General features: G+C 40.0%; 1 protein-coding gene across 1 annotated transcript in view; it reads right to left on the reverse strand.

The window, feature by feature from the left end:
• The window catches only part of NO66 (Bifunctional lysine-specific demethylase and histidyl-hydroxylase NO66), a 40,074-nt gene that overhangs the window by 3,615 nt on the left and 11,463 nt on the right, over positions 1–24,996 (reverse strand). The window contains exons 5-12 of the mRNA XM_076198729.1: positions 24,074–24,173; positions 21,255–21,475; positions 17,252–17,359; positions 14,828–15,041; positions 11,928–12,065; positions 9,613–9,721; positions 1,402–1,525; positions 736–922 (exon numbers count right to left, since the gene is read on the reverse strand). Coding sequence (XP_076054844.1) covers positions 736–922; positions 1,402–1,525; positions 9,613–9,721; positions 11,928–12,065; positions 14,828–15,041; positions 17,252–17,359; positions 21,255–21,475; positions 24,074–24,173 — 1,201 coding nt within the window. The remainder of the gene's footprint in view (positions 1–735; positions 923–1,401; positions 1,526–9,612; positions 9,722–11,927; positions 12,066–14,827; positions 15,042–17,251; positions 17,360–21,254; positions 21,476–24,073; positions 24,174–24,996) is intronic.

Below are 24,996 nucleotides of genomic sequence, written 5' to 3' on the forward strand. Positions count from 1 at the left end.
CTTGAGTAAAAACAGATCAAATTGGTGGCAAATGATCTTCCCTGTCTAAATCTGAATTGTCTAGGTTTTAGTATATTGTTCTCCTCCAGATGTTTTATCCACCTACTTTTTATTACTTTTTCACAAATTTTGGCTACTGTGCTTGTATGGGAAACCGGTCTGTAATTTGTTGGGGCTTCCTTATTTCCTCCTTTATAAATTGATACAATATTGGCATTTTTCCAGTCTTCTGGTATTTTTCCTCCTTTGAGTGAACAACTTATTATATCATATATTTTGTCTATTAGTGTGTCTGTGTATTCACCAAGTTGTATCTTTCGGGAAGGGGAGCCACACTCATGGTGATCCGTCTTGGTATCTCATCATATTGAATATGCTCTTAAATTCTTGTATTTTTTTTTGTCACACTGTTCCATACATCCACCACTCTGTGGGGAAAGCTGTTTTTTTATGTCTCTTCTATAACTGTTCTTTTTGAATTTCTTTCCATGTCCTCTTGTTTCCTCTTATCCCAATATAGTAAATCATCTCTATCAAGGACTTCTGCACCTCTCATAAATCTGTAGATGGTCAACAAGTCATCTCTTTCTCTTCTTTATTCCAGAGTCATTAATGTGTGTGTATGTGCATGCACATGTGTGAAGGTTATATGTGTACATACCATTGTTGAAAGATGATCTGCTGAAATGAGAAAACTACAAAATCAAGTCAAATGGAACTGTATTTAAACAATACCTTGTCCTCCTCATTATCTAAAGGTAGTTCTTCAATGGATAAGTAGTCTGGGTATGAATGCAGCAACATCTCAACAGCAGGTGCATGTTCTACAGACATTTCCACATACTGAGGCTCTTCAGCATGGTATTCACGACTATTTTCCAGCGTGTGGTATACTTTTACAACTTCTTCATCTGCAACAATTCTGAAACAAGGGAAAATTCTTCTTGTAGATCAATCAAAGAATCAATTGGCCTGATAAATTTTTTTTGTACTTCTCAATAAAGATCACCATGGAGGAGGAAGAAAGAAAAGAAAAGACATGAGAAAATTTTTTTTTACTTCTCTATAAAGATAATAATAGAGAGAATCATCCCCTCAAAAATAGAAATTAACTTAAATGAAAAATCTATCTAATACCAATGGGTTTTTCTCTTATAAAGGAGGTAACCCAGTCAAAAGGCACCCACTCCCACCCACCACCCTTTCCTCTCTCTGTTCCTCATTATCATAAAATCATAAACAAATGTAATACATTGTGTACATAAGAGTTAAGATTCCACTTTTATTGAAAGACAATCAACATAAGAAAAAAATTGCATACAAGTACACTGTCTTAGAATGTCAGTACTTGCCAAACTAACCTTATACCTATATCAATAGTACAGTATTTATTAAACTAACCTTATACAATTCTTCCTTACTAGACGAATTTCCGTATCTGGTTCTAATTCGACCCTATTAACAACTCTCTTCAATTTCCTGGACCATGTATCTCCACTGCTGAATACAGTGCACTGCTTTTCCTCTGAAAAATAAACAAATATATAATGATATTTGTTGCCTCAAGTTTCACTATGTGGATGACCTGCAGACCCAATGGCTGGTAACAGTCCTTAGGCCTTCCTACAGATCCCTCTGGAATGAAAGTTTGGTTTGTTATCTGTGTTGTATTAGTATGGGGCTTTTTTTGTCACTGGCTGAAAGTGGTAGAAGGGGAGCAGTCACCGGATGTCAGCTCTCCATATATTAAAAGGTGTAAGAAATAAAGTTGATGTTCACACACAGACAAACACACACACTGTAATCATATTACCTCTTTCACACAGAGTGAAGGATATAAGCAAGATCGAGAGAATAAAAAGGGCAACAACCAAACTGGTCCCCATACTGGCAAATAAACTACTGGGTCTGCCAAATTTGAAAGATAGAAGAGAAATTCAGTATTCAGGTCACTAAAGGGAATAGATTGTACTGAAAGAAGAGATCACCTGATTAAAGATGGGAGGGCTTTAAAAGGTCATACATATACTAAAGGGTTTTTTCCCCCTTACATGGGGGGTAGCCAAAAAGAAAAAGGCATAGAAACCACTCCCATCCATTCCATCCCCTACATGTTCCACTCCCCTCCACCCTCTTCCCTCCCTCTTATCTTGGCACCTCTTGGATGACGGGTCATCCCTGCATCCTGTCCACTGCCCTGGGTCATGGGAGTAAATTAAGAAGACCAAATGTGAAAAAATACAGTTTTCCATACAGATGCAGTTTTGCTGTCCATCTTGCAGGAACACCACATGCAGGTTCCCATCATTGTTTCCAATGAACATACAAAATTAAATAAAGCAACCAAGCAATTATAATAAAAATCAATATGCCAAACTCCCTTTCCACCTTATCAGGAAGGGGTGGCCAAGTACATATTCCCTATGATCAATCAATCAATCCACTGCCCCTGGTCCCTCTTGCATAAGATCTGTGCACTCCAGGAAACTGGCAACAGCCTCTGGTTTGATTTGATTTATGGAGTTTTTGGCTCGAAGGCCAAGCGCCGGAGCCGGTAGGCCATTCAGCGCATATTTATCTTTTAGTTTAAAAGATAAAATAAAAATCAAATTCAAGTAAAACAATTAAAACAATAGACATTCATGAACACACTTCAACAACACACACTCACAAGCATTCACACACAATTTTAAATTTCATAAAATAAATTTGTCTTTTAAAAACTTTAAAACGTTCTTCACACAAGCTTCCTCCCCTAAAATTTCTTTAAAAGATAAATCTGTTAATAAATTTGCCCTGCGCTTATTAGAGAATGCAAGGCACTGAACTAAAATGTGTCTTATTGTCAAAACTACTTGGCAAGTGGGACATTGGGGGGGCCAGCCTTTCTGCTCCACTTGCCATTAAAAATTTATGTGTAATGTAGGAATGGCCAATTCTCAGTCTTGTCAAGACAATGCTTGACCTTCTGTCCAAAGGAGGACACTTCCAAGGGTTCACTAAGGGATGAATTTCTTTTAATTTATAACTGCCGTCCAGCCTTGTCCATTGCTCTTGCCACTTCTTCATTGTATAACAATGGATCACTTGTTTCAAGTCCATATGTGGGACTTTTCGGTCTGCTATATGGGTGAGCCTAGTGGCGGCTTTGGCTGCAGCATCGGCCTTTTCATTTCCTGTGACACCCACATGGGACGGCACCCAGCACAAGTTTACTTTTATCTTCTTTCTGTTGTTTATGAGAATCAGCCATTCCTGTATTTCTTGCACTAAAAAATTATGAGGCAACAAATTATTTACAGAGGATAGAACGCTCATGGAATCCGTAAAAATAACAACGTTCCTACCACACGGAACAGAATTAAAAACAAACTTCAGGGCGTTGCTGACTGCCAGCAGTTCAGCAGTAAAAACAGAGCTAAAATCAGGCAACTTTCTCTTTAAAACTGTGCTATCAGTTACAACAGCACAACCAACACCGTCTTGGGATTTTGATCCATCTGTATAAATAAAAATTGCATCAGCATGTACTGATAAATGTTCTAAAAATTCACTTTTTAGCTCTACAGCAGTTCTATTTTTCTTCTTTTTATGAGGACATATTTCAGTGGGGCATCGGTTCCAAGGAGGGAATTTGGGAGGCGTGATCTCAGCAATTGTGTTAGGAACAAGTCCTACCTTCTCTGTCCCAACTTCACATCTCACTTCTAAAGGTTTTGGCAGAGTACTTTTCCTTGGAGCTCTGTCTACTGGCTGCTTTACAAATTTGAAGTTTGGATTCTGTTTGGATGTCAAGACCCGAGATATACATCTTTTGCATGCCGATCCATAAATTTGACATCCGTAATCCATTTTGCTAAGGCACAATGTTTGGTAAAGCCTTATTAAAGTTACACGATCTGCTCCCCAGTTGAAACGAGACACTACTTTTAGTATATTAAGTCGCTGTTTGACAGTGTATACAACCTCGTTTATGTGATTTGTGAATGTCAACCTTTTATCCAATACCAGACCCAAGTATTTTACTTCATCTTCATACGGTAATATGACACCCTCTAAGAATAGTGTTGGTATTTCTTCCTTGCGTCTTAGTCTGGAAAACCTTATGGCTTTGGTTTTTTCAGCAGAGAATCTGAAGCCCCTGCAATTAGCCCATGTTGTTGCTAAGTTAATAACCTCTTGAATCTTTTGGCCCGTTTCTAATGTTGTCGATTTGCTGCACACAATAGCGAAGTCATCAGCATAAGCCAATCCATGAACTCCTGTGGGAACTTGTTCTAATAAACTATTAATGGCTATGCTGAAGAGTGTAGGACTCTGAACACTTCCTTGGGGAATCCCTTCCTCTTGAAGATATGCACAAGAGAAAGAAGAGCCCACTCGGACTTTTAGATAACGGTCAGATAAGAAGTCCTTTAAACAATTGAACATATTACCCCCGATACCCCACTCTGCAACTTGCTTCAGAATGTCTCCCCGCCAGGTAGTATCGTAGGCATTTTTCAAGTCAAAAAACACACCAATGCTAGAGTTCTCAATTGCGAAGGCATTCTGAATCTCACGAGTGATAAAAAGTAAGGGGTCCAGAGTGCACTTATTTCTTCTAAATCCAAACTGTCTGTTAGATAGCAGATTTTTAGATTCCAAAAACCAAACTAAACGTGTATTAACCATTCTTTCATAGATCTTACAAATGCAGCTTGTGAGAGCAATAGGTCTGTAACTTTGTGGGTCATGAGGGTCTTTTCTTGCCTTTAAGATTCCTATGATTCCTTTTTGGCTACCTCCCTTGGAAGGGGGAAAAAGCCTTGGTATATGTATGTATGTATGTATGATGATTGAAGTCTTCCAAGATTTAGGAGAAGATCCAGAAGACCAAAATTTGTTCAGCACATTTAAAAGGAATTTCTTCGACGATATGGATAAGTGACCAACCATGGAATAAAGAATGTCATCCTCTCCAGGAGAGGTTGGGGAGGATAGAGATAAAGCATGATCCATTTCATCCAAGGTGAAAAGAAGATTATATGCCTCCGAGTTCGTATTGGTAGGAGGAATAATCGTGGTCTTGGCTCTAATTCTTCTGAAATCATCTGAATAATGTAGTGGGCTTGAAATATCAGCATAATGTCTTCCAAAAGCCTCTGCTACTTCTCTTGTATCTGATATAAAACAGTCATTTATCTTCAGAATGGGTAAGGGAGATGGAGTAAACTTTCCTTGTAATTTTCGAATCCTATTCCATACTAAGGTAGGGGAAGAGTCATATTTCAATTCGCTAATATATTTAATGAAGGATTCCCTCCTTGCTTTCTTGAAGATTTTCTTCTGCTTTGCTCGAGCTCTTCTGTACGTTATCTTATTGACTAAACAAGGGTATCTCCGATATCTCTTATAGCAAGTTCTTGTAATCTTTCTGCTTATAGCACATTCATCGCTCCACCAGGGGACTACTGGGCGTTGAGGTTTACCAGCTGTCCTAGGAATGGAAGAGAAAGCACCAGAGAGTATCATGTCTACCAGGTAGTCATATGCATCAGAGTTACTACCAAAATCAGTCTTATAATTAATCTCTGTGGATCTCCTAATAATTCCCAATTAGCCTCTCCTGTCTTCCATTTAGGTAAGCAACAGGAGGGAGTGTTCTTTAAATATTTGATATGGATAGGCCAGTGGTCGCTACCATGTAATTCTTCATCTATTGACCAACTGCAGTCTAATCTTAAGGATGCTGAACAAATAGTTAGGTCTATAGCAGAACTTGAGTTGTGAAAGACATCAAACCTAGTTTTGGAACAGTCATTCATCAAAATGACATCGTTACTATTAATAAATTCTTCAATTATATTGTCCCAGGGGTCACACCTTGATTCACCCCATAGAGGATGCTTGGCGTTAAAGTCACCCATTAGAATAAAAGGCTCAGGGAGCTGGTCAACCAAAGATTGTAGGTCATTTAACTCAAACTGACGGGGGTGGTTATATATGTCTACAAGTGGATCTTCCAGTTCAGGTTCCAAATATAAAGAACATAAAGTGATCCATTTAGTGGTAAAGATTTGTACTGCACAAGCCTGCAACACCGAATGTAGCTGGACACTTCTGTGGTTTACACATTTCTTAACAATGATACCAGTACCTCCATGGGCACGGCCCCCAATCATAGGAGGAGATCTGTAAAATTTATAATTAAGTCCAACATTAGGGGATAAATAGCCAAGCATAGTTTCTTGCACACAAAAAACAGACACATCATGTTCTTTAAAGAGAATCCCAACCTGCTCTCGATGAGAATTAAAACCTTGCATATTCCATTGAATTATGGACATTATACTGTTTTCTTTTTCTTTTTGGGGTCTACTGGTCTGGTAAGAGAAGTCTGGGAGAGAGAGGGTTTACAAGGTGGGGTCTTTTCTAATTTCTTTGCTTTCGCGGGTGGCATCCTCCTCTCTGACGATGTAGAGTCCAGGTTATTAGTTTCTTTCTTAGATTGTTTATCGCGATTTGGGGAAGAGGATGGAGATGAGGGTGGACTGTGGAGTCTTTTACTGCACACAGCTTCAGACTCCATAGCTTCGTTTCTGTGTGCCTCGACTGAGTGAGGCACAACAGTCCATGATCCCTTTATTGGGGAGCCTCTTGAGTTTGGAAGTTTGACTGATTGAGAGGAGGCTTTATTAGAGGAACCCTGTGGGGTCCCAGCAATGAGAACTTTAGGTGCCCCTCTAGATGGGGCAGGAGGCATTCCCTCAACTGGGGATGGGAGAACCTCCGCAGAGTAGGGTTGACGAGTACTACAATTTCCAACTTGTGGGGAAGACCGATTTGGTCTAGTAGTGACTCTTTCACGCTGAGGCTTGGGTTCAGCATTTCCTTGATCCTCATTGCTTCTGTGCACCTCTACCGAGTGAGGCACACTAGTCAGCAATCCCTCTACTGGGGAATCCCCCAAGTCTGGAAGAGAGATTGCCTGAGAGGAGGCTTCATTAGAAGAAGCCTGTGAGGTTTCTACAATAGAAACCTTAGGTGCCCCTCCAGATGGGGCAGGGGACACCCCTTCAACAAGGGGTGAGGAAACCTCCGCACAGGAGGCTTCAGAAGTACTAGAAATTCCTACTTGAGAAGAAGAAAGACCATTAGGTTTCATAGTTACACTTTTACACTGAGGCTTGGGTTCAGTGTTAACAGAACCATTCATATTGGCATTTTTATTTCTATTGCCTTCTACTGTTGGCTGATCCACTTTACTATTTGTTTTAACAACATCACTGTATCTTTTGGAATTACTTAATAGTCTTTTAGCATGTCCTACACTTATATGTTCTGCATGAGCTTTTAGTAGTATTTCCTGTTCCTTCTTATAAATTACACAGTTCTTATTTCTGGCATCATGCTCTTCTTTACAATTTATACAAACTGTTGGGCGGGAACAATCCCCATGTTCAGGCTGAGCACATATCAAACACATTTTGTCCCTTGCACATCTGCGGGAAGGATGGCCAAAACCATAGCAGTTAAAGCACTGAAGGGGACGGGGCTTAAACTGCTTCACATAAACAATTTCTTTTTCTATCTCTACATAATGAGGTAGATCTTCACCACAAAAACTTAGGATAATCATAGAAGAACGAGGGATTTTAGCAACCTTCCAAACATTAGTTGGGCACATTTCTAAAATCTCTTCTTCATCAAAGTCATACAGATCTCTATTAAAAATTACCCCTTTGGCATAACTAAAGGTGTAGTGGGGTTTAACTTCCTTAATGTCTGATTTCTGTTTCAAGTTGAGCACCATGGCAGCTTGTTCATAAGATTTTACATGAATTAAGAAGGAATTTCTTCCAAATCGTGATACCTGGGAGTTATTCAAATTACCACAGCCAAGTTGACTCTTCAAGAATCTTCCAAACTTGAACAAGTTAGCACGTTCTTTTGCAAGAGTGATAATGAGCCACTTAGCTGGGTTGGGAGGTCTCTGCACACTTTCCTTCCTTTCCTCTACCGGGATTTCTGGATAAAAGATATAATTGTTAGGTGGCACTCTACCAACAAGTTGGGCTGAAGATTCATTCTCATTACAATTATTATAATCCAAGCAGGCAGCAGAAGCATTCTGATTAGAAAGAAATGAGTTCCACACTAGCCAAGCTTTAAAGTTGTCAGTTAGTTACTCTGATCTCTTTAATTTGTCCAAATTTATGGAAATTTTCATATAAGTCAGTATAACTCTTATCAAGAGAGACATATTGTAAATGCAAGATTCTATGACTATTAGGGGCAGCATTTGATTGATTGATTTCACCGAAGTCCTTTTTCAAACCGGAGTCGTTAACTGGGGTTTTTATTTTTGTTGAGTCAATATTGTCAACATTAGAATTGGCAATATTAGGAAAGGGATCGGGGAGTTTAGGAGGAGGATCAGGTGGTGATGGAGGTTTAGAACATTCTGTTTCAACAGCCGCCATCATCGTGTATATTTATGAGGCCACACCATATATTAAGAAAGAAAAATCAGTGCATAGAAGGAAGATACTGCAGTTGCCCGTTGCCACGCAGAGTCGGGAGGTTCCAGAAACGACTATTTACACATGCAGGGCCTCGGAGGTGAGTTAGAGACTTTGTCATCCTAGGGTTTGTCCTCTTTTGTTTTGTCCCATTTAGGACGGGTCCGGTGTAGTCACTGCATGTGTACTGGATAGGGAGAAAGGAAGTCAGCAGCCTAGTACCTACCTCACAAACATGCATTCCCCAGTCGGTGGGCTTTCGGCCCTCGCAGGGAGTAGTGACCTCGTGGTATACATCTCCACTTGACTGGGTTCAGACATGTAGCTTGGAAGGCACCAAGATACCAGAACCTTCCTTAACAAGTATTAAAAAAGGAGAGTAGGGTAGCAAATATGAAGGATAGGGATAGGGGAATTCACATAGGAAAAGGGTGAGGGACCCCCTATCTATTCACTACCCCAAAAACCTCATCCTAAAACAACTGTCATAGGATGAGGGCGACAAATCCTACGAGTATTCCAGTCCATAATCAATGCCAAGCTAGGGTCGTCAACAAAAAGACTTTTGGCTCAGTTTTCATCTGGTAGCTCGGGGCTGACCTCTCCAGTATGGTTGCACCTGGCTGGCACAGCTCAGCCTGTCCTTACTACATGGGAGGCCCCCCACTACATCAAAGTACTGGGCCTCGGGGGGGCAACAGCCTCTGGTTGGGAGCATAAGTCACTGAGAGATATTGCATTGTTGTCTGGGGAGTGTTAGTGTGGGGGTATTATGAGGTGTTCTGTGTCTTCTGTGTGGTGGTTGCATCTGGGGCATCTCCTGTGACCCCGTACACATAAAAAACCCATCCCATAACAACATCTTGTGAGTGAAGAGAACCCTTATTTATCTATATACACACATACTTATAATACAGCCAGTAATATAAATACAAAAGACCCTTTCGCCCTTGTAACGGGGATAGCCTAGCCAAGGTAAACCCCTTTCACCCTTCACCCATCCATTCCACAACAACCTTTTGTTGTCCCTTTTATATGTAGTATCAATAATAACCACCATGAAATTAAATCAACAATTCCTTTCCCCACATACGAATCAGACTCTTACCATGGGATAATGCTGGTGGCAAACAGTCATGAACAAAATTACTTCCCAACTGGTCAGCAGCTGCATCTGTAGCTCCATAATCAACTAGCTTGGTCATTAGCTCTTTAACCTAGGACAAGACATAAATATGTTAAATAAATTGTACTCATCTTATTGAGAACCTACATGTTGACACTTGTGTATAAAATAGTACTTAAATGACAATAGAAGATATGCTGATTATAGATGAATGTCTCCAAGTTCACCTATACCAACCAGATCTGGTACAAAAAAATGAGACAAAATTCAGCTTGCATATTTACAGCTACACAATCTTTAGTGGCAAACATAATACTTCCTTACAGATACATAATGAGGTGGGCCACTTGATACCCTACAGATATATGGGACTCCACTAAATCTACTAATTAAAGCAGCATCTGGTTAATACATTTCATCAAAAGCTGTGACATGGAAACAAGATTATACTGCTTATCAGATAACCATGAAGAGTATGCCCAGCATTCTCATCAGGATTCCTACCGGATCACCATCACCTAAAAGTCCAACTGTACTGTATCTTACATGTTGTTGTTAAGGTAGCCCTCAGTGTTGGTGAGTTATGGAAGAACCTGCTTATCCTCTCAGGATCATACCTGAGGTCCCCCACCTCAGATATTTTAAGTTCATGCTAGAGCTGAGCAGTCAGTAAAAATGTGTATGACTGCATGTGAGGCAGCTTAGCAGAGTGGACATATGTCATATGTTGTGTTACTTAATCTGTGTTGGTATGGACTAAGTGCTGTGTGGTAGCCATGATGGAATTTGTTTGTGTGCTCTGTTCTATTTAGTCTGGTTTCTGATTTGTGTAATGACAGCTGGGGAGACAGCTAAGAATCCTGTCTGTAAGAACTAGGTATATGTGTTTATTCACATTAGCCTAGCTGAGTAGGGGTGTTGGGAAGTGTATATTTGCAAGTGTTCCAAGGTTTGATAAGCCTGTATGTTGGTAGGTGGTCTTTCAGGCAGTGTGATAGGTGCTATGAGTTCTGTTCAAAGGATACTATATATATGCTAAGTGCTGTGCATATCAGATGCTTATGAAAACTCGAAATTCCAGTTTATGCATATATAAGCTTCTGTTTTTCAACACTGGATGAGATATGATCCTCTATCCAACCACTAATAACTATACACTTCTTTTATCCATGATGTTTCAATAATACTTCTCTATTTTTTTTAATATTCTCAATATATTTCATTCCACATTAGCTTGTCTTCCCTTCTCTGCTTTTCAAAGATTTCTTTAAATATAATTAATTCATAATCATAGATATTTTTCCAGTACATGCATTCTTCAATAAATCTATTAATACATTTTCCTTTCACTGTTGTGCTATTAGTACATACATACATATACCAAGGCTTTTTCCCCCTTACAAGGGAGGTAGCCAAAAAGGGAAAGGCATAAAATCATTTGTGCTATTAGTACTCTCTTTTTAAGTTCTAACTTCAGTGAGAGGCACTGTGTCCCTATGTTCTTTAATCCTTTAATATTCTTTTCTACATTCTTTTTCAAGTATCCGTCTTTTTTGTTTTTCCACTCTCTTTACTGCATTCTTTCTCTTCCAAATTTTCTTTTCAAGTGTCAATAGATCTAGCACATATACACACACACACAAACTGAATGAAGATACAGTGAGTGCAAAAACTATACAAGAATTTAAGATCAAACTGGATGCTGAAAGATAAAAAGCGGGTCACTACGAGCATAGCTCTCTTCCCATAAAATACAACTAGGTAAATACACACACACATATTATATATACATATATATATATATATATATATATATATATATATATATGTGTGTGTGTGTGTGTGTGTGTGTGTATTTACCCAATTGTAGTATACAGGAAAAATGCAACGATCGTTAGGTTTTGTCTCAAATTCTCTAATGTTTTTATCATACTTAGTGTGTTTGTTTGTTTGGGCGTGTATGATTAACTTTAATTTCACAATGTTTTTGGATCACATGTTGGACTTGTGATCAACAGCTATTGCCCTTCCAGATGAAAGCTCAGAGCTTATATATAGGAAAATAGAATATGAATAGAGATTTCCTCTATTGCAGTCAAAATGACGTGTGGCTCTGGTCCACAGGGGTGCCCCATATAGACCCTAAATTGTCAGCTGCAAGCTAGTGAGCGAGATTTTAACCTCACAATAACATGCAGCCAATACCCCAGACAGAGTGCCAGTGTAGCAAAAATGTTCTTTGTCTTCTGTCATTGATCTCCAAAATATTGAAAAAGAAGTTGTCCTTATGCTCTTACCTTTTGGAAGAATGCTTTTCTTTCTGATGAGTCTTGGTCTGCATGTGCAACACCCATATAAGAAAGATACCGAAAAGGTAGGCCTTTTCTGAAATCCACATCTTCTTCCACTGCCACAGCTAGGGTTTGCTGTAAAAACTGGAAAAAAATAAATAAATAATAATAAATAAAATAAACAAATAAAATAAATAAATAAACAAATCTATCAATCTATATATTATACTCTCTTTCCCCCTTACACTGGAGATAGCCAAATCAAAGGCATGCACCCACTCCCACCCAATCAAAATATACCATACATACATATACCAGTTTTTTTTCCCCTTACACGGGGGGTAGCCAAAAAGAAAAAGGCATAGAAACCACTCCCACCCATTCCATTTCCTATATATTCCACTCCCCTCCACCCTCCCTCTTATCTTGGCACCTCCTGGATGATGGGTCATCCCTGCATCCTGTCCACTGCCTTGGGTCAGAAGCAGTGTCACAAGACACAGCACATTCACAGCAAGGCCGATTCATATATTCGGCAACCCCCTTCTCTGTCCTCTCTTGCAGAAAAGGAGAAGACGGGGAGAAATTCCTTCGGGGTGCATCAAATTTTTTCTCATACATACTTCCTCACCCCCCCATCCCCCACCCACTCCCCTTCATGCATCACTGCATCATCTATACATAACCCCCCTCCATTCACCCCTATTTTCTGTCCTCTCCCGTCCTTCCTCCACAGACATTCCTATCTTTTGTAATGCCCCTTTCAACCCAGCCATCCATCTCATCCTAGGACGCCCCCTCATGTTCACTCCTTCCACACTTCTTTTACTAATCCTTCTTTTACTAATCCTTCTTCACTCATTCTTTCCATGTGTCCAAACCATCCTAATACTCTTTCATCAACCCTATCTCCCAGCTCCCTTTCCACCCCTGTTCTCCTCCTCACCTTCTCATTTCTCACTCTATCTAGCCTAGTAACCCCTATCATACTTCTCAGACAATCAAAAAAATAAACCAATAAATAAATACACATATGAGTATACACACCAAGGGCTTTTCCCCCCTTACAAGAGAGATAGCCATAGTCAAAAGACAGAATTCGACTCCCAATCTTTTCATTCCCACACATTCCACTCCCATTCAACAACCTCTTGGCTCCTCCTGGATGATGGGTCATCCCCACATCTCACCCACTGCCCTGGGTCACAAGCAATGTAACATTACACAGCACATACACAGCAAGGCTGCTTCATTTAATTGGCAATCACCCACTCTCTGTCCCCTCATGCAGAAAGAGAGAAGATGGGGAGAAATCCCTTTGGGCTGCGTCAAAATATAATTCACACAACAACTCCCTAACCCCCCATCCCCCATCTATATATCACATCATCATCCATACACAGCCATTCTCCACTATAATAAATCAATGAATAAATACTAATAAAAAAAAAATACAAACATTAGTAGAATGAATGTGCTTTGGTCAGGAAAAGAAAAGCTTCATTACTGCCTACAAACAATTCTTGAAAACCACATTTAACTATGCTTCTTCAGCATGGTTCCTAAAAATCAAGAAAACAAACACTAAAGCCCAATACAAAATAAAGTACAGAATATATTAGCAGGAGACACTAAAACCATCTCAATAGAACATCTACATGCAGAAACCAAATTCCGCTCCGTAAAATTATCACATGAAAAATGATAGATCCTGTAGTATGCAAGAGACCTCAACCACATTCACCTGTCCCATTCTATCACACAAGCACAACCAGAAAAAAAAAAAAAAAACCTACTACTACTACACTGCTGCATACTACTCCAACATCTACAGCAAAAGAATATATGCACCACAAAACACATTCATACAAAAATAAATTCACACTCTGGTCAGAAAACAAGCACCATGTGACTAACCCTCCAACTCTACATTCCAACACACTCCTACAGAATCCTACAGAAAAATCCCTCCTAAAAGATACAAGAACCATACTAGTATAAGAACATTCAGGTCACCATTTGGTGCATTTTTAAAGCAAAACAAAGACACAAAAATGAAAGCAGTAACAATGATTCTTTGAGAGTCATGAAATCCCACAAAACTAACCAACTGTTACCCCCCAAAAATTTTATTGTTATAAAACTTTCTGACAACTTGTTCTCTTTCAAGTTCTTATATTTTCATGGCTACAATGTTTACTAAAGGTAAATACATATTTTCATGGCTACAATGTTTACTAAAGGCAAATGCATTAGCAACTAAACTGTACTTACTTGGTGCCTAAACAGTTCACATGTACAGTATCAAAGATTAGTTTAAGGTATTCATTGTTTTTGGGAGACTGACTTTGGGCACTATTGGACAGGTCTTCTTTGCAGTTAGTCTAAGACTATGCAGAATTACTTTTAATGAGCATATCATAGTTATGAAACAGTCATGTAATGAATAAATCAATCATCATCATTCCTCACGGTGTAAAATAATTCTGTCTACACAATTTTGTTTGAGAAATGTGGTGAACTCCCATGGGCAGTATGGATGAGTTGACAAATGTCACTTTAATTATTTACAACAATCTGTTGTACTCTATATACAAAGAGCTTTTCCCCCCTTTACGGGAGGGAAGGGGATAAAGCTCTTGGTATATAGTGTATAACAGATTGTCATAAGTGAATAAAGTAATTGTTATTCATCAACTCATCCATACTGCCCAAAATCATTTAGACAAAATTATTTTACACCATGCACAGGACAGGAAACAAATGTGAAAAATGTGACCTATTTTCATAAAGCACTTACTAGGTCTAATCATATCAGTCTCTGGTCACACAAACACTGTATAGACCTATTCATGTCAGGTTTATGGGGGGTCGAATATAAAAAAGATCACTAAATGCAAACCTACCCTCTCAAAATAATCTGCCCAAGAGGTTTTCTGATAAGTTGACAATGTGATATGAAGAGAATGCTCTTGATCAACTGTGTTTCCTTGATGAATGATGCCTCTTGGGAAATACATTAAGTCTCCGGCCTCTAAAACTACATCATGAAAGGGTTCTCCGACTTCATTTGGGGACAGGTTTGGACTAGAGAAGCGTGGTAACTCTTCTTCACTTGATCTTGAAAGAATACAAGAGAATTTCAAAATCACTAAATTAAATCTGTGTACCACACCAGTCAAATAACACCTTTCTACATGATGCAAATGTATATTAGTCATCAGAATTTAGCTTCTCAATTGAAATATGGAAAAACAGTGAGACTCAATGATGAAAATGGGGTAAACAATTGAGAAAGGTTCATATGGATTTGTAATGTAAAATTTACATGAATAGGAGAGTACCCAAGGCCTGGTAGAAGGGACACAGTACAAATTATGAGGGAACAGGTTGCAAGCTCAAGAAAATTGCATATCACTCTATATAAATTATATCTATGCACCCTGTTTCTTTCCTAAACTCAATGCTCTTCCCCAATTACCCCACCTATTCCTCTCCTAATCCTCTTGATTAACACCCTCGCATACACCTTATGACTGATCCCTCTAAAGCACTATATTCACATTGGTCCCATTTTCCCTTGTGTGGTAAACTATACTTGCACTCCTCCAGTCCACTGCAATAGTTATTTCCTTTAGCCACACATTAAACATTTTCACTAGCCCTTCTACTATAACTACTCCTATGTCAGATATAGCAAGTGTCTATCTATACCAAGATATTTTTTTCTTTTATAAGGAAGGTAACAAAGTCAAAGGTAAACCACTTCCACTCATTCCACCATATTTGTTTCCCTCTCATCTTAGCTCCTCATGGATGAAGGGTCATCCCTGCATCCTGCCCAGTGCCCTGGGTCAGAAGCAATGCAACAAGACACAGTACATTCATAGCAAGGCCACTTTACCTAATGGCAACCCCCTTCTTCATCCCATGACAGCCATGTAATCCTGGTGGCTTCCCAGAATTCATCTCTTTTAATGCTCTTTATGTCTCCTTTTCCTAAAGCCTTAAAATTCTCCTCTTCCATTGCACTCATTTTCCTAGCATCTCCCACTGCCACAATCAAAGCCTCCCTATCCTGAAAGAAAAAGGCAACTGACAAGTAAATTAGGGAAAGCACTGTGTGAGAACAAATGGTACAATGTTTTGCTCATACGAGCTATCTACAGGTATTTGTCTATTTGTGTTCTAGTGAACTGGGCAGCGGGCAGTGGGGCAGGAGTCAGGGATGACATTTAATTCATGAAAAGATAAGATAAGATGTGCTGTGTCTTGCGACACTGCTTCTGACCCAGGGCGGTGGACAGGATGCAGGGATGACCTGTCATCCAGGAGGGAGAGAGGAGGGTGGAGGGGAGTGGAATATTTGGGAAATGAAATGGGTGGGAGTGATTTCTATGCCTTTTTCTTTTTGGCTACCCCCCGTGTAAGGGGGAAAAAGCCTTTGGTATATGTATGTATGCATGTTCTAGTAAAGCCTGTTCACTTTAACACACCATGTAATACTAGAAATTTATTTCAAATTACATTTTTCATATCACTTTTATGTGTTCTGGGCCAACTGTATTTTCAAATTGTGTGCTAATGACTTGTGTGCCACAAAAGAGCTGCCTGGTGCCCTAACCACTTTTGCCATTTCCTACTACTATTACTGTAGTAATAGAATAAGGATATGTTTATTCATAATGCAGTATACATTTATTTGCAAAATAAATTTATTTTTGTGACATGATAGGTGTCCCATCCCCTTCCTATACCTATGGTAGGTGAAACTTTTGGGGAACCAACTCCAATTCCTATTTGCATGATGGCCAAAAGAATTCACATATTAAGTACACACATACATATATCAAAGGCTTTTTTTCCCCTTATAAGGGAGGTAGCCAAAAAACAAAGGCATAAAAACCACTCCCACCCATTCCATCCCTAACATACTCCACTCCCCTCCACCCTCTTATCTTGGCACCTCCTGGATGACAGGTCATCCCTGTATCTTGCCCATTGCCCTGGGTCAGAAGTAGTGTTGCAAGCCACAGCACATCCACAACAAGGCCGTTTCATTAAATTAGCAACCCCCCTCTCCATCCCCTCATGCAGAAAAGGAGAAGACAGGGAGAAATCCCTTCAGGCTGCATCAATTTATTTCTCACACATATTATGTAAATAGACAAATACATGTACTTGACAAAGCCCTGATGAGCAAAACTTTGCATCATTAAAGACTTGATCCTCACCTAGCGCTTTTCCTGGCCTCCCTATCCTCCTCTACATTCTTAGTTCTCAAATGCATATTTCTACAGAAAAGACCATACACGTCCAAGACAACTCACCTTGGTCTGTAAAGACGCCATCTCTTCTTTCCTTCCAACTGAAGAATAAACGCTTCAATATCATCCCAATGCGGGGCAAAACCTTGTGAATCAGGTGGTGTTAGGTACCTATAAAATAAATGAAATTAAGGTTTAAATCAATCACAGTTTCAATAGAAAATTACCTACAGCATGTTCATGAGTGATGTTTACATCACATAAAAGTGGCAGAAATCTGGAAGTGAGCATTAAGGGAGAGCAACTGGAGGAAGTGGATAGTTTTAGATACTTGGGTGCAAACGTGGCAGGAAAAGGTGGAGTAAAGGTGGAGGTAGAATGTAGATTGAGAGAAGCGAGTAAATGCCTTGGTGGATTAAAAAGTGTAATGAGGAATAGAAATTTGGGAATGGATGCTAAGAGGAGACTGTATGAAGGAGTGATTGTGCCAACAGCACTGTATGGAGCAGAAACATGGAACATAAGAGAGGAAGAGAGAAGGAACTTGAATGTGTTTGAGATGAAGTGTCTGAGAAGTATGATGGGGGTTACTAGGCTAGATAGAGTGAGAAATGAAGAGGTGAGGAGGAGAACAGGGGTGGAAAGGGAGTTGGGAGATAGGGTTGATGAAAGAGTATTAGGATGGTTTGGACACATGGAAAGAATGAGTGAAGAAAGACTAGTAAAGGAGGTATGGAAGGCAGATGTGGAGGGAGTGAACATGAGGGGGTGACCTAGGATGAGATGGATGGATGGGGTGAAGGGGGCTTTGGGGAAGAGGGGAATGTCTGTTGAGGAAGGACGGGAGAGGACAGAAGACAGGGGTGAATGGAGAATGGTTGTATATGGAAGATGTTGTGATGCATGAGGTGGAATGGATGGGGGGTGAGGTAGTGTGTGTGAGCAAAATTTTGACGCAGCCCGAAGGGATTTCTCCCCGTCCTCTCCTTTATATGGGGGGACGGAGAGGGGGGGTCGCCGATTTAATGAAGCGGCCTTGCTGTGGATGTGCTGTGTCTTGCGACACTGCTTCTGACCCAGGGCAGTGGACAGGGTGCAGGGATGACCCGTCATCTAGGAGGTGCTAAGATGGGAGGGAGGGTGGAGGGGTGTGGAGTGTTTTCAGGGATGGAATGGGTGGGAATGATTTTATGCCTTTTCCTTTTTGGCTACCTCCCTAGTAAGGGGGAAAGAGCCTTGGTATATGTATGTAAAAGTGAAAATCAAAAGATGTGTTAGAATGGTGTGAAAAGCATGTACAGAAGTGTCTGGTAAGAAGAGGATGATGAAAAAAGATATGCAGTTCTTAACTTCAACACGAGTCAAATTTTTGCATAGAGCATCAGTTGCCTGGTGTACAATGATGCATCACACTCACATTATAAAGTTACAGCATTGATACTCATTCTTTTTCACCCTGAATGTTAATAAAAACACAAAACACAATCAAGCCTGTTAACAAAATACAAGGGTCACTCAGCTACAACTATAAAATAAATCTAATCAAGACACTGATGCTGGCATCCTCGTATATTAAATCGCATCCCATGATGCCAACATCATCATATGCTAGATGTTAATGTAGCAAGGGCTGTGTCTTCCTGCACTGCTTCTGACCCGGACAGTGGCCAGGAGACAGGGATGACCATTCATCCACAAGGAGCTAAGATGAGAGGGAAATGAGTGGTGGATGGGAGTGAAATGGGTGGGAGTGGGTGCATGCCTTCACTTGGCTAACTCCCTTAAAAGGGGGATGAAGCCATTGCGGGTTAGGGCGTCGTTACTTGCGGTGAGGGCGATTCGAATCCTGCCACTGGCAAAGTTGAACCAAGGGCATGGTTCATCAAATTCCACACTACAAAGCCCTCTGTGAGGGGCACCGTCCTAGCCTCCTGATAGGGGGAGTGTGTGATGTTAAACCATATCATCATAAAAGAAAGGAACAATGTTTGTTGGGTCCCATCTTCTATTCCCCATTTTATTCTGGCCTCAAATTCATGTACAGTTCCAACTAAAATTATATCCTTGATTTCCAAATATATCTACATTTGAATTCATGTATTGTTCCACCTTGGGCTATATGATCTTATAAGTTATTCCAAATACCTATGCATCTACGTGGAAAATTGTACTTCTTCACATTCCTTAGATACATAGTCTTCTTTAAATTGTTCTTATGACCTCTTAAAGCCCTCATATCATTAATCAAGAGATCTTCTCTGTCAACATAAGTCTATCCCCTTTAGTGACCTGAATATTGTTATCATATCACCTCTTTCTCTTTAATTTTCCAAAATTGGTAGACCCAGTGCTTTTGGTCTTTCCTCATATGGTTTATCTGCCAGACCAGGAACTAATTGGGTTGCTGCCCTTTGTATTTTCTTGATCTTGTTTATATCCTTCACCCTGTGTGAGAACCATACCACTGATGTATATTCTAATCTTGAACAGATCAGGGTTTCTATAAGTTTTTTCAATGATCGCTTGTATGTATATTTACCCAGTTGTATTATATGAGATGGGGAGCTATGTTCATGGTGTCATCTTTGTATCTTGCAACATCTAGTTGATTCTTAAATTCATGAATGGTTTTTGAACACACTATTGTTTTGTCCAATTTGTTCCAGACATCCACCACTCTGTGTATGGAAACCTGTTTTTTTTTTCAGATCTCTTAACTGTTCTTTTTGGGTTTCTTTTCATGTCCCTTTGTTTTTTTTTCTATCCCAATTTAAGTCTTCTCTATCAAGGACTTCCACACCTTTCATAATTCTGTAAATGGCTAACAGATCACCTCTTTCTTCCTGTCATCTCTTTTCCTGCATGAGGGAGTAGAGAGGGGAGGGGGGTCTACAATTAAATGAAGTGGCCTTGTTGTGGATGTGCTGTGTCCTGCTGCATTGCCTCTGATCCAGGGCAGTGGCGAGATGCAAGGATGACCCATCATCCAGGAGGAGCCAAGAAAAGAGAGAGGGATGGTTGATGAATGGGAGTGGAGTATGTGGGGATGGAATGGGTGGGAGTAGATTTATGCCTTTGACTACCTCTCTTGTAAGGGAGGAAAAATCATTGGTATGTGTATGTATGTTGTTGCTCTTTTGATTCTTTCTTTCCTTATATTCTTTTTTGTACTGGGTATCCATAGTGTCACTGCATATTCCAGTCTTGGTCTTATCAGTGTGACTAGTATTTTCTTTACCATTTCCTCCTCCAAGTAATTAAAAGCCCCCTTTATTGATCTTAACAAATTGTAGGTTTCTCCGACTATTTTGTTTATCTGCTTGTCTGGGGACATGTCTTTAGTGATGATTACTCCTAGGTCCTTTACAGAACCAACTTTCTTTACTTCCTTTGCACCAATTCTATATTGTCCTGTTATTCTTTTTTTACTTTTTCCATATTCCATTATACTACATTTCTTTATGCTGTAGTCCACTTCCCACTTTTGACTCCATTCCCAGACTTTGTTCAGATCTTTGTAGCGATTCACAATCTTTTTCCATACTTAATTTCTTTAGTAGTTTTGCATCATCTGCAAAGAAGTTCATGTAACATTCTACACCTTCATCTATGTCATTTACATATATAGCAAACATTATCAGAGCCAGCACTGAACCCTGTGGGACTCCATTTACCATTTCTTCCCATGTAGAATTTTTATCTCTGAGCACCACTCTCATTTTTCCTCCATGCAAGAAGTCTTCCATCCATTTCAATAGTTTTTCTTGTATAATTCCTGTTGTTTTGAGTTTTAATAATTTTTTGTGTGGTACTTTATCAAATGTACATACATATACCAAAGGCTTTTTTCCCCCTTATAAGGGAGGTAGCCAAAAAACAAAGGCATAAAAACCACTCCCACCCATTCCATCCCTATCACACTCCTCTCCACTCTCTTATCCTGGCACCTCCTGGATGACAGGTCATCCCTGCATCTCGCCCACTGCCCTGGGTCAGAAGCAGTGTCACAAGACACAGCAAGGCCGCTTCATTAACAAACATGGAAAAACAATAAACTGCAACTTACACATTGGCCCCACAGAAAGACAAGAAGTACTCTTGAAGGCTGGACAACATTTTCCAAACTTTCTCATGGAAAGTTTGTGGGTTGAGCATCCGCACACTACATCCATTGTTATAGTAATCCCAAACAACTGGTGCATGGGCCCTTCCAATTGGGTTGTGCGTCTCTCTTTTCCCATCACTGTAGGAGGTTATGTCCAGATTCTTTGAGAACTGAACCACTTGCTGTTGGAATAAAGAAGGCTAGTCAGATTCAATATCCTAGTAGAGTAACACCCAAAATATATCTCACTACAAAGGGGACAGTTCCTTAGTTCTTTTCTCAGATTTGCTTTAGGTACATATATACATACATACATATACCAATGATTTTTCCTCCCTTACAAGAGAGGTAGTCAAAGGCATAAATCTACTCCCACCCATTCCATCCCCACACACTCCACTCCCATTCATCAACCATCCCTCTCTCTTTTCTTGGCTCCTCCTGGATGATGGGTCATCCTTGCATCTCGCCACTGCCCTGGATCAGAGGCAATGCAGCAGGACACAGCACATCCACAACAAGGCCACTTCATTTAATTGTAGACCCCCCTCCCCTCTCTACTCCCTCATACAGGAAAAGAGATGACAGGAAGAAATTCCTCTGGGCTAGATCAAAATATCATTCACACATACTCCCTCACCTCCCTACATCCCCCAACCACTCACTTCCATGCATTGCAGTATCATCAATACACAGCCATTCTCCATTCACCCCTACCTTCCTCAACAGACATACCCCTCTTTCCCAATTACCCTTTTACCCCATCCATCTATCTCATCCTTGGTTGGCCCCTCATGTTCACTCCCTCCATGCCTGTCTTCCGCACCTCTTTTACTAATCTTTCTTCATTCATTCTTTCCATGTGTCCAAACCATCTCAATACTCTTTCATCAACTCCCTTTCACCCCTGCTCTCCTCCTTGTTTCTCACTCTATCCAACCTAGTAAACCCTACCATACTTCTCAGGCATTTCATCTCAACATATTTAAACCCTTCCTCTCTTATGATCCACGTTTCTGACCCATACAGTGAGGTCAGCACAATCACCTCTTCATACAATCTCCTCTTAGCATTCATTCCCAAATGTTTATTTCTCATTAAACTTTTTAATTCCCCAAGACATTTACCTGCTTCTCTCAATCTACATTCTACCTGCACTTCTACTCCTCCCTTTCCCACCACATTCACACCCAAATAGCTAAACCTATTTCCTCCAGTCTCTCTCCCTTAATATTCACTTCCAATTTGTTGCCATCCTCTCCCTTGTACATCTCATCATCTTAATTTTACCCACAATTATCTTCAACTTCCTTCTTTCACACACCTTCCCAAACTCTGTCATTAACTTCCTTAATCCCTCAGATCTTACTACAAGTGCAGTGTTGTCAGCAAACAACAACTGGCTATCACCCATTTTTCTCCATTTTCTTTAACTATCTCCAATCCTCGGCCTATTACCCTTGCATTTACATCTCACACCATCTCATCTATGTATAAATTGAACAGCCAATGCAACACAATACATCCCCAGCAAAGCCCTATCTTTACCTCAATCTACACTCTTTCCATTTCTAATTCAAACATAGGTTCTACTACTCTTATATAAGCTTTTGACTGCTCTTAAAAGCTTTCCTCCTATCCCATACATCTGCAATATCTCCCACAGTGCCTTTCTGTATACCTTGTCATAAGTCTTTACCAAATCCATAAGGGCCCAAAAAAATCCTTACATTTTCCTAAAGCTTTCTCACACATCTGCCTTACCACAAAAATCCACACAACCCCTATATCTGTCCTAAACCCACACTGTTCCTCACCAATTACTCCCTGTTCCCCTCCTAATCCTTTCAACCAAAACCCTCCCATAAGCCTTCCCAACTACACTCAACAAACTGATCCCTCTGAAACTACTACACTCACACTCATCACCTTTTCCCTTGTAAAACAGAACTATACAGACACTCCCGTACTCTAGCACTCCCTTTTAGACAAACATCAGCCAGTCCACTATCACTGTAACTCCTTTTTAAACACTCCACATGACACCCATCTAACCCAGGTGCCTTACCTGCTCTCATTATTCTAATAACTGTTTTCACCTCATCTTTCCTTATTTCTCCTCCATTTTCCTCATTCATCAATGTCATTTTCTTAGTTCTTCCCACTACAACTACCTTACCCTCCCTATCCTCCTTCACGTTTAGTAACTGCCTAACTCCCCAAAATACTTTACCCATCTTCCTCTTACTGCCATCTCTTCAATTACCATCTCTCCATCTGCACATTTTACCTTTTCTTTTCTACTTGATTCACCTCCTCTTCCTCTCTCAATTTCCTTCAAAAACATCTACTCTTACTCCATTTCACATCTGCTCTCCTTTTTGTCTCCTTTAGCTTATGCCTTATTTTTCTTTGTACCTCTCATATGATTCTCTCATCCTATTTTACAACCAATCTGTGAATGCTCGTTTCTTTTCTACAACCTTCCTTGCTTCATCATCCCACCACTCACTACCCCTCCTCCTATTTCCTCCCTACTGCTTTAGGTGAATTAATTATTCATATTTATTGAAAAATGGGGCATCCCTAAAAAACATGTGAAATTCTATAAAACATCAAATCTGAAACAAAATTATACAGAACTGAATTAATTGAAACTAATTGAAAAATGAAGCATCTCTAAAAATATGTGAAAATGTTGAAATTCTATAAAGCATCAAATCTGAAGCAAAAATATATAGAAGTTATGCACACAACAAAACAGCAAAGTTTCATCTTACCTCTCTAAGTATTTTATCTAAATCCGCACACGAAAAAACCCCTTTGTAGTATGTAGGGTCTCCTCTCTTAATAATTAGTGGCTCTTTCTCCCAGTGAGTCCTGTAATTTGACAAGAAAAAAGAACCCTTCACATCTCATCATACAAACATGACCCAAAGGATGCAACAAGAAAAGAACCTCAGTAGCATTCTGCTCAGATATGTACACTAACCCTCCTTCCAATAACCTCACACACATAGACCACAAAACAAACACTCCTCACAAGATCAACTAATCCTACATCACCAGACACTCCCAGACACAAAGTCATCACCCTGTTTCAAACTAGCACCTGCACAAAATTTGTCTAGCAACACACACCAGGTGTCAAAAATGCATCACGTGACAAAAGACACACTAAGCATTATCTGTCTTGGATTCACTCCAGGCAACTACTGTATATACATACATATACCAACAGCTTTTTCCCCCTTACAAGGGAGGTAGCCAAAGTCAAAAGTATAAATCTACGCCCACCCATTTCATCCCCACACACTCCACTCTTATTTACCACCCCTCTCTCCCTCTTTTCTTGGCTCCTCCTGGATGACAGGTCATCCCTGCATCTCACCCACTACCCTGGGTCACAAGTAATGCAGCAAGACACAGCTCATCCACAGCAAGACTGCTTCATTTAATTGGTGACCCTCTCTCTGCTCCCTCATGCAGAAAAACAGAATACATGGAGAAATCCCTTTGGGTTGCATCAAAATATCATTCGCACATATTTCCATGCATCACAGTATCATCCATACACAACCATTCTCCACTTACCCCTATCTTCTCTTTTCTCCCTACCTCAACACACATTCCCCTCTTTCCAAATGCCCCTTTTACCCCATCCATCCATCTCATCCTTGGTTGTCCCCTCATAATCACTCTA

Source organism: Oratosquilla oratoria, chromosome 15 (assembly GCF_046742065.1).
Source record: "Oratosquilla oratoria isolate Oo_2021 chromosome 15, ASM4674206v1, whole genome shotgun sequence".
NCBI classification, from domain to species: Eukaryota; Metazoa; Arthropoda; class Malacostraca; order Stomatopoda; family Squillidae; genus Oratosquilla; species Oratosquilla oratoria.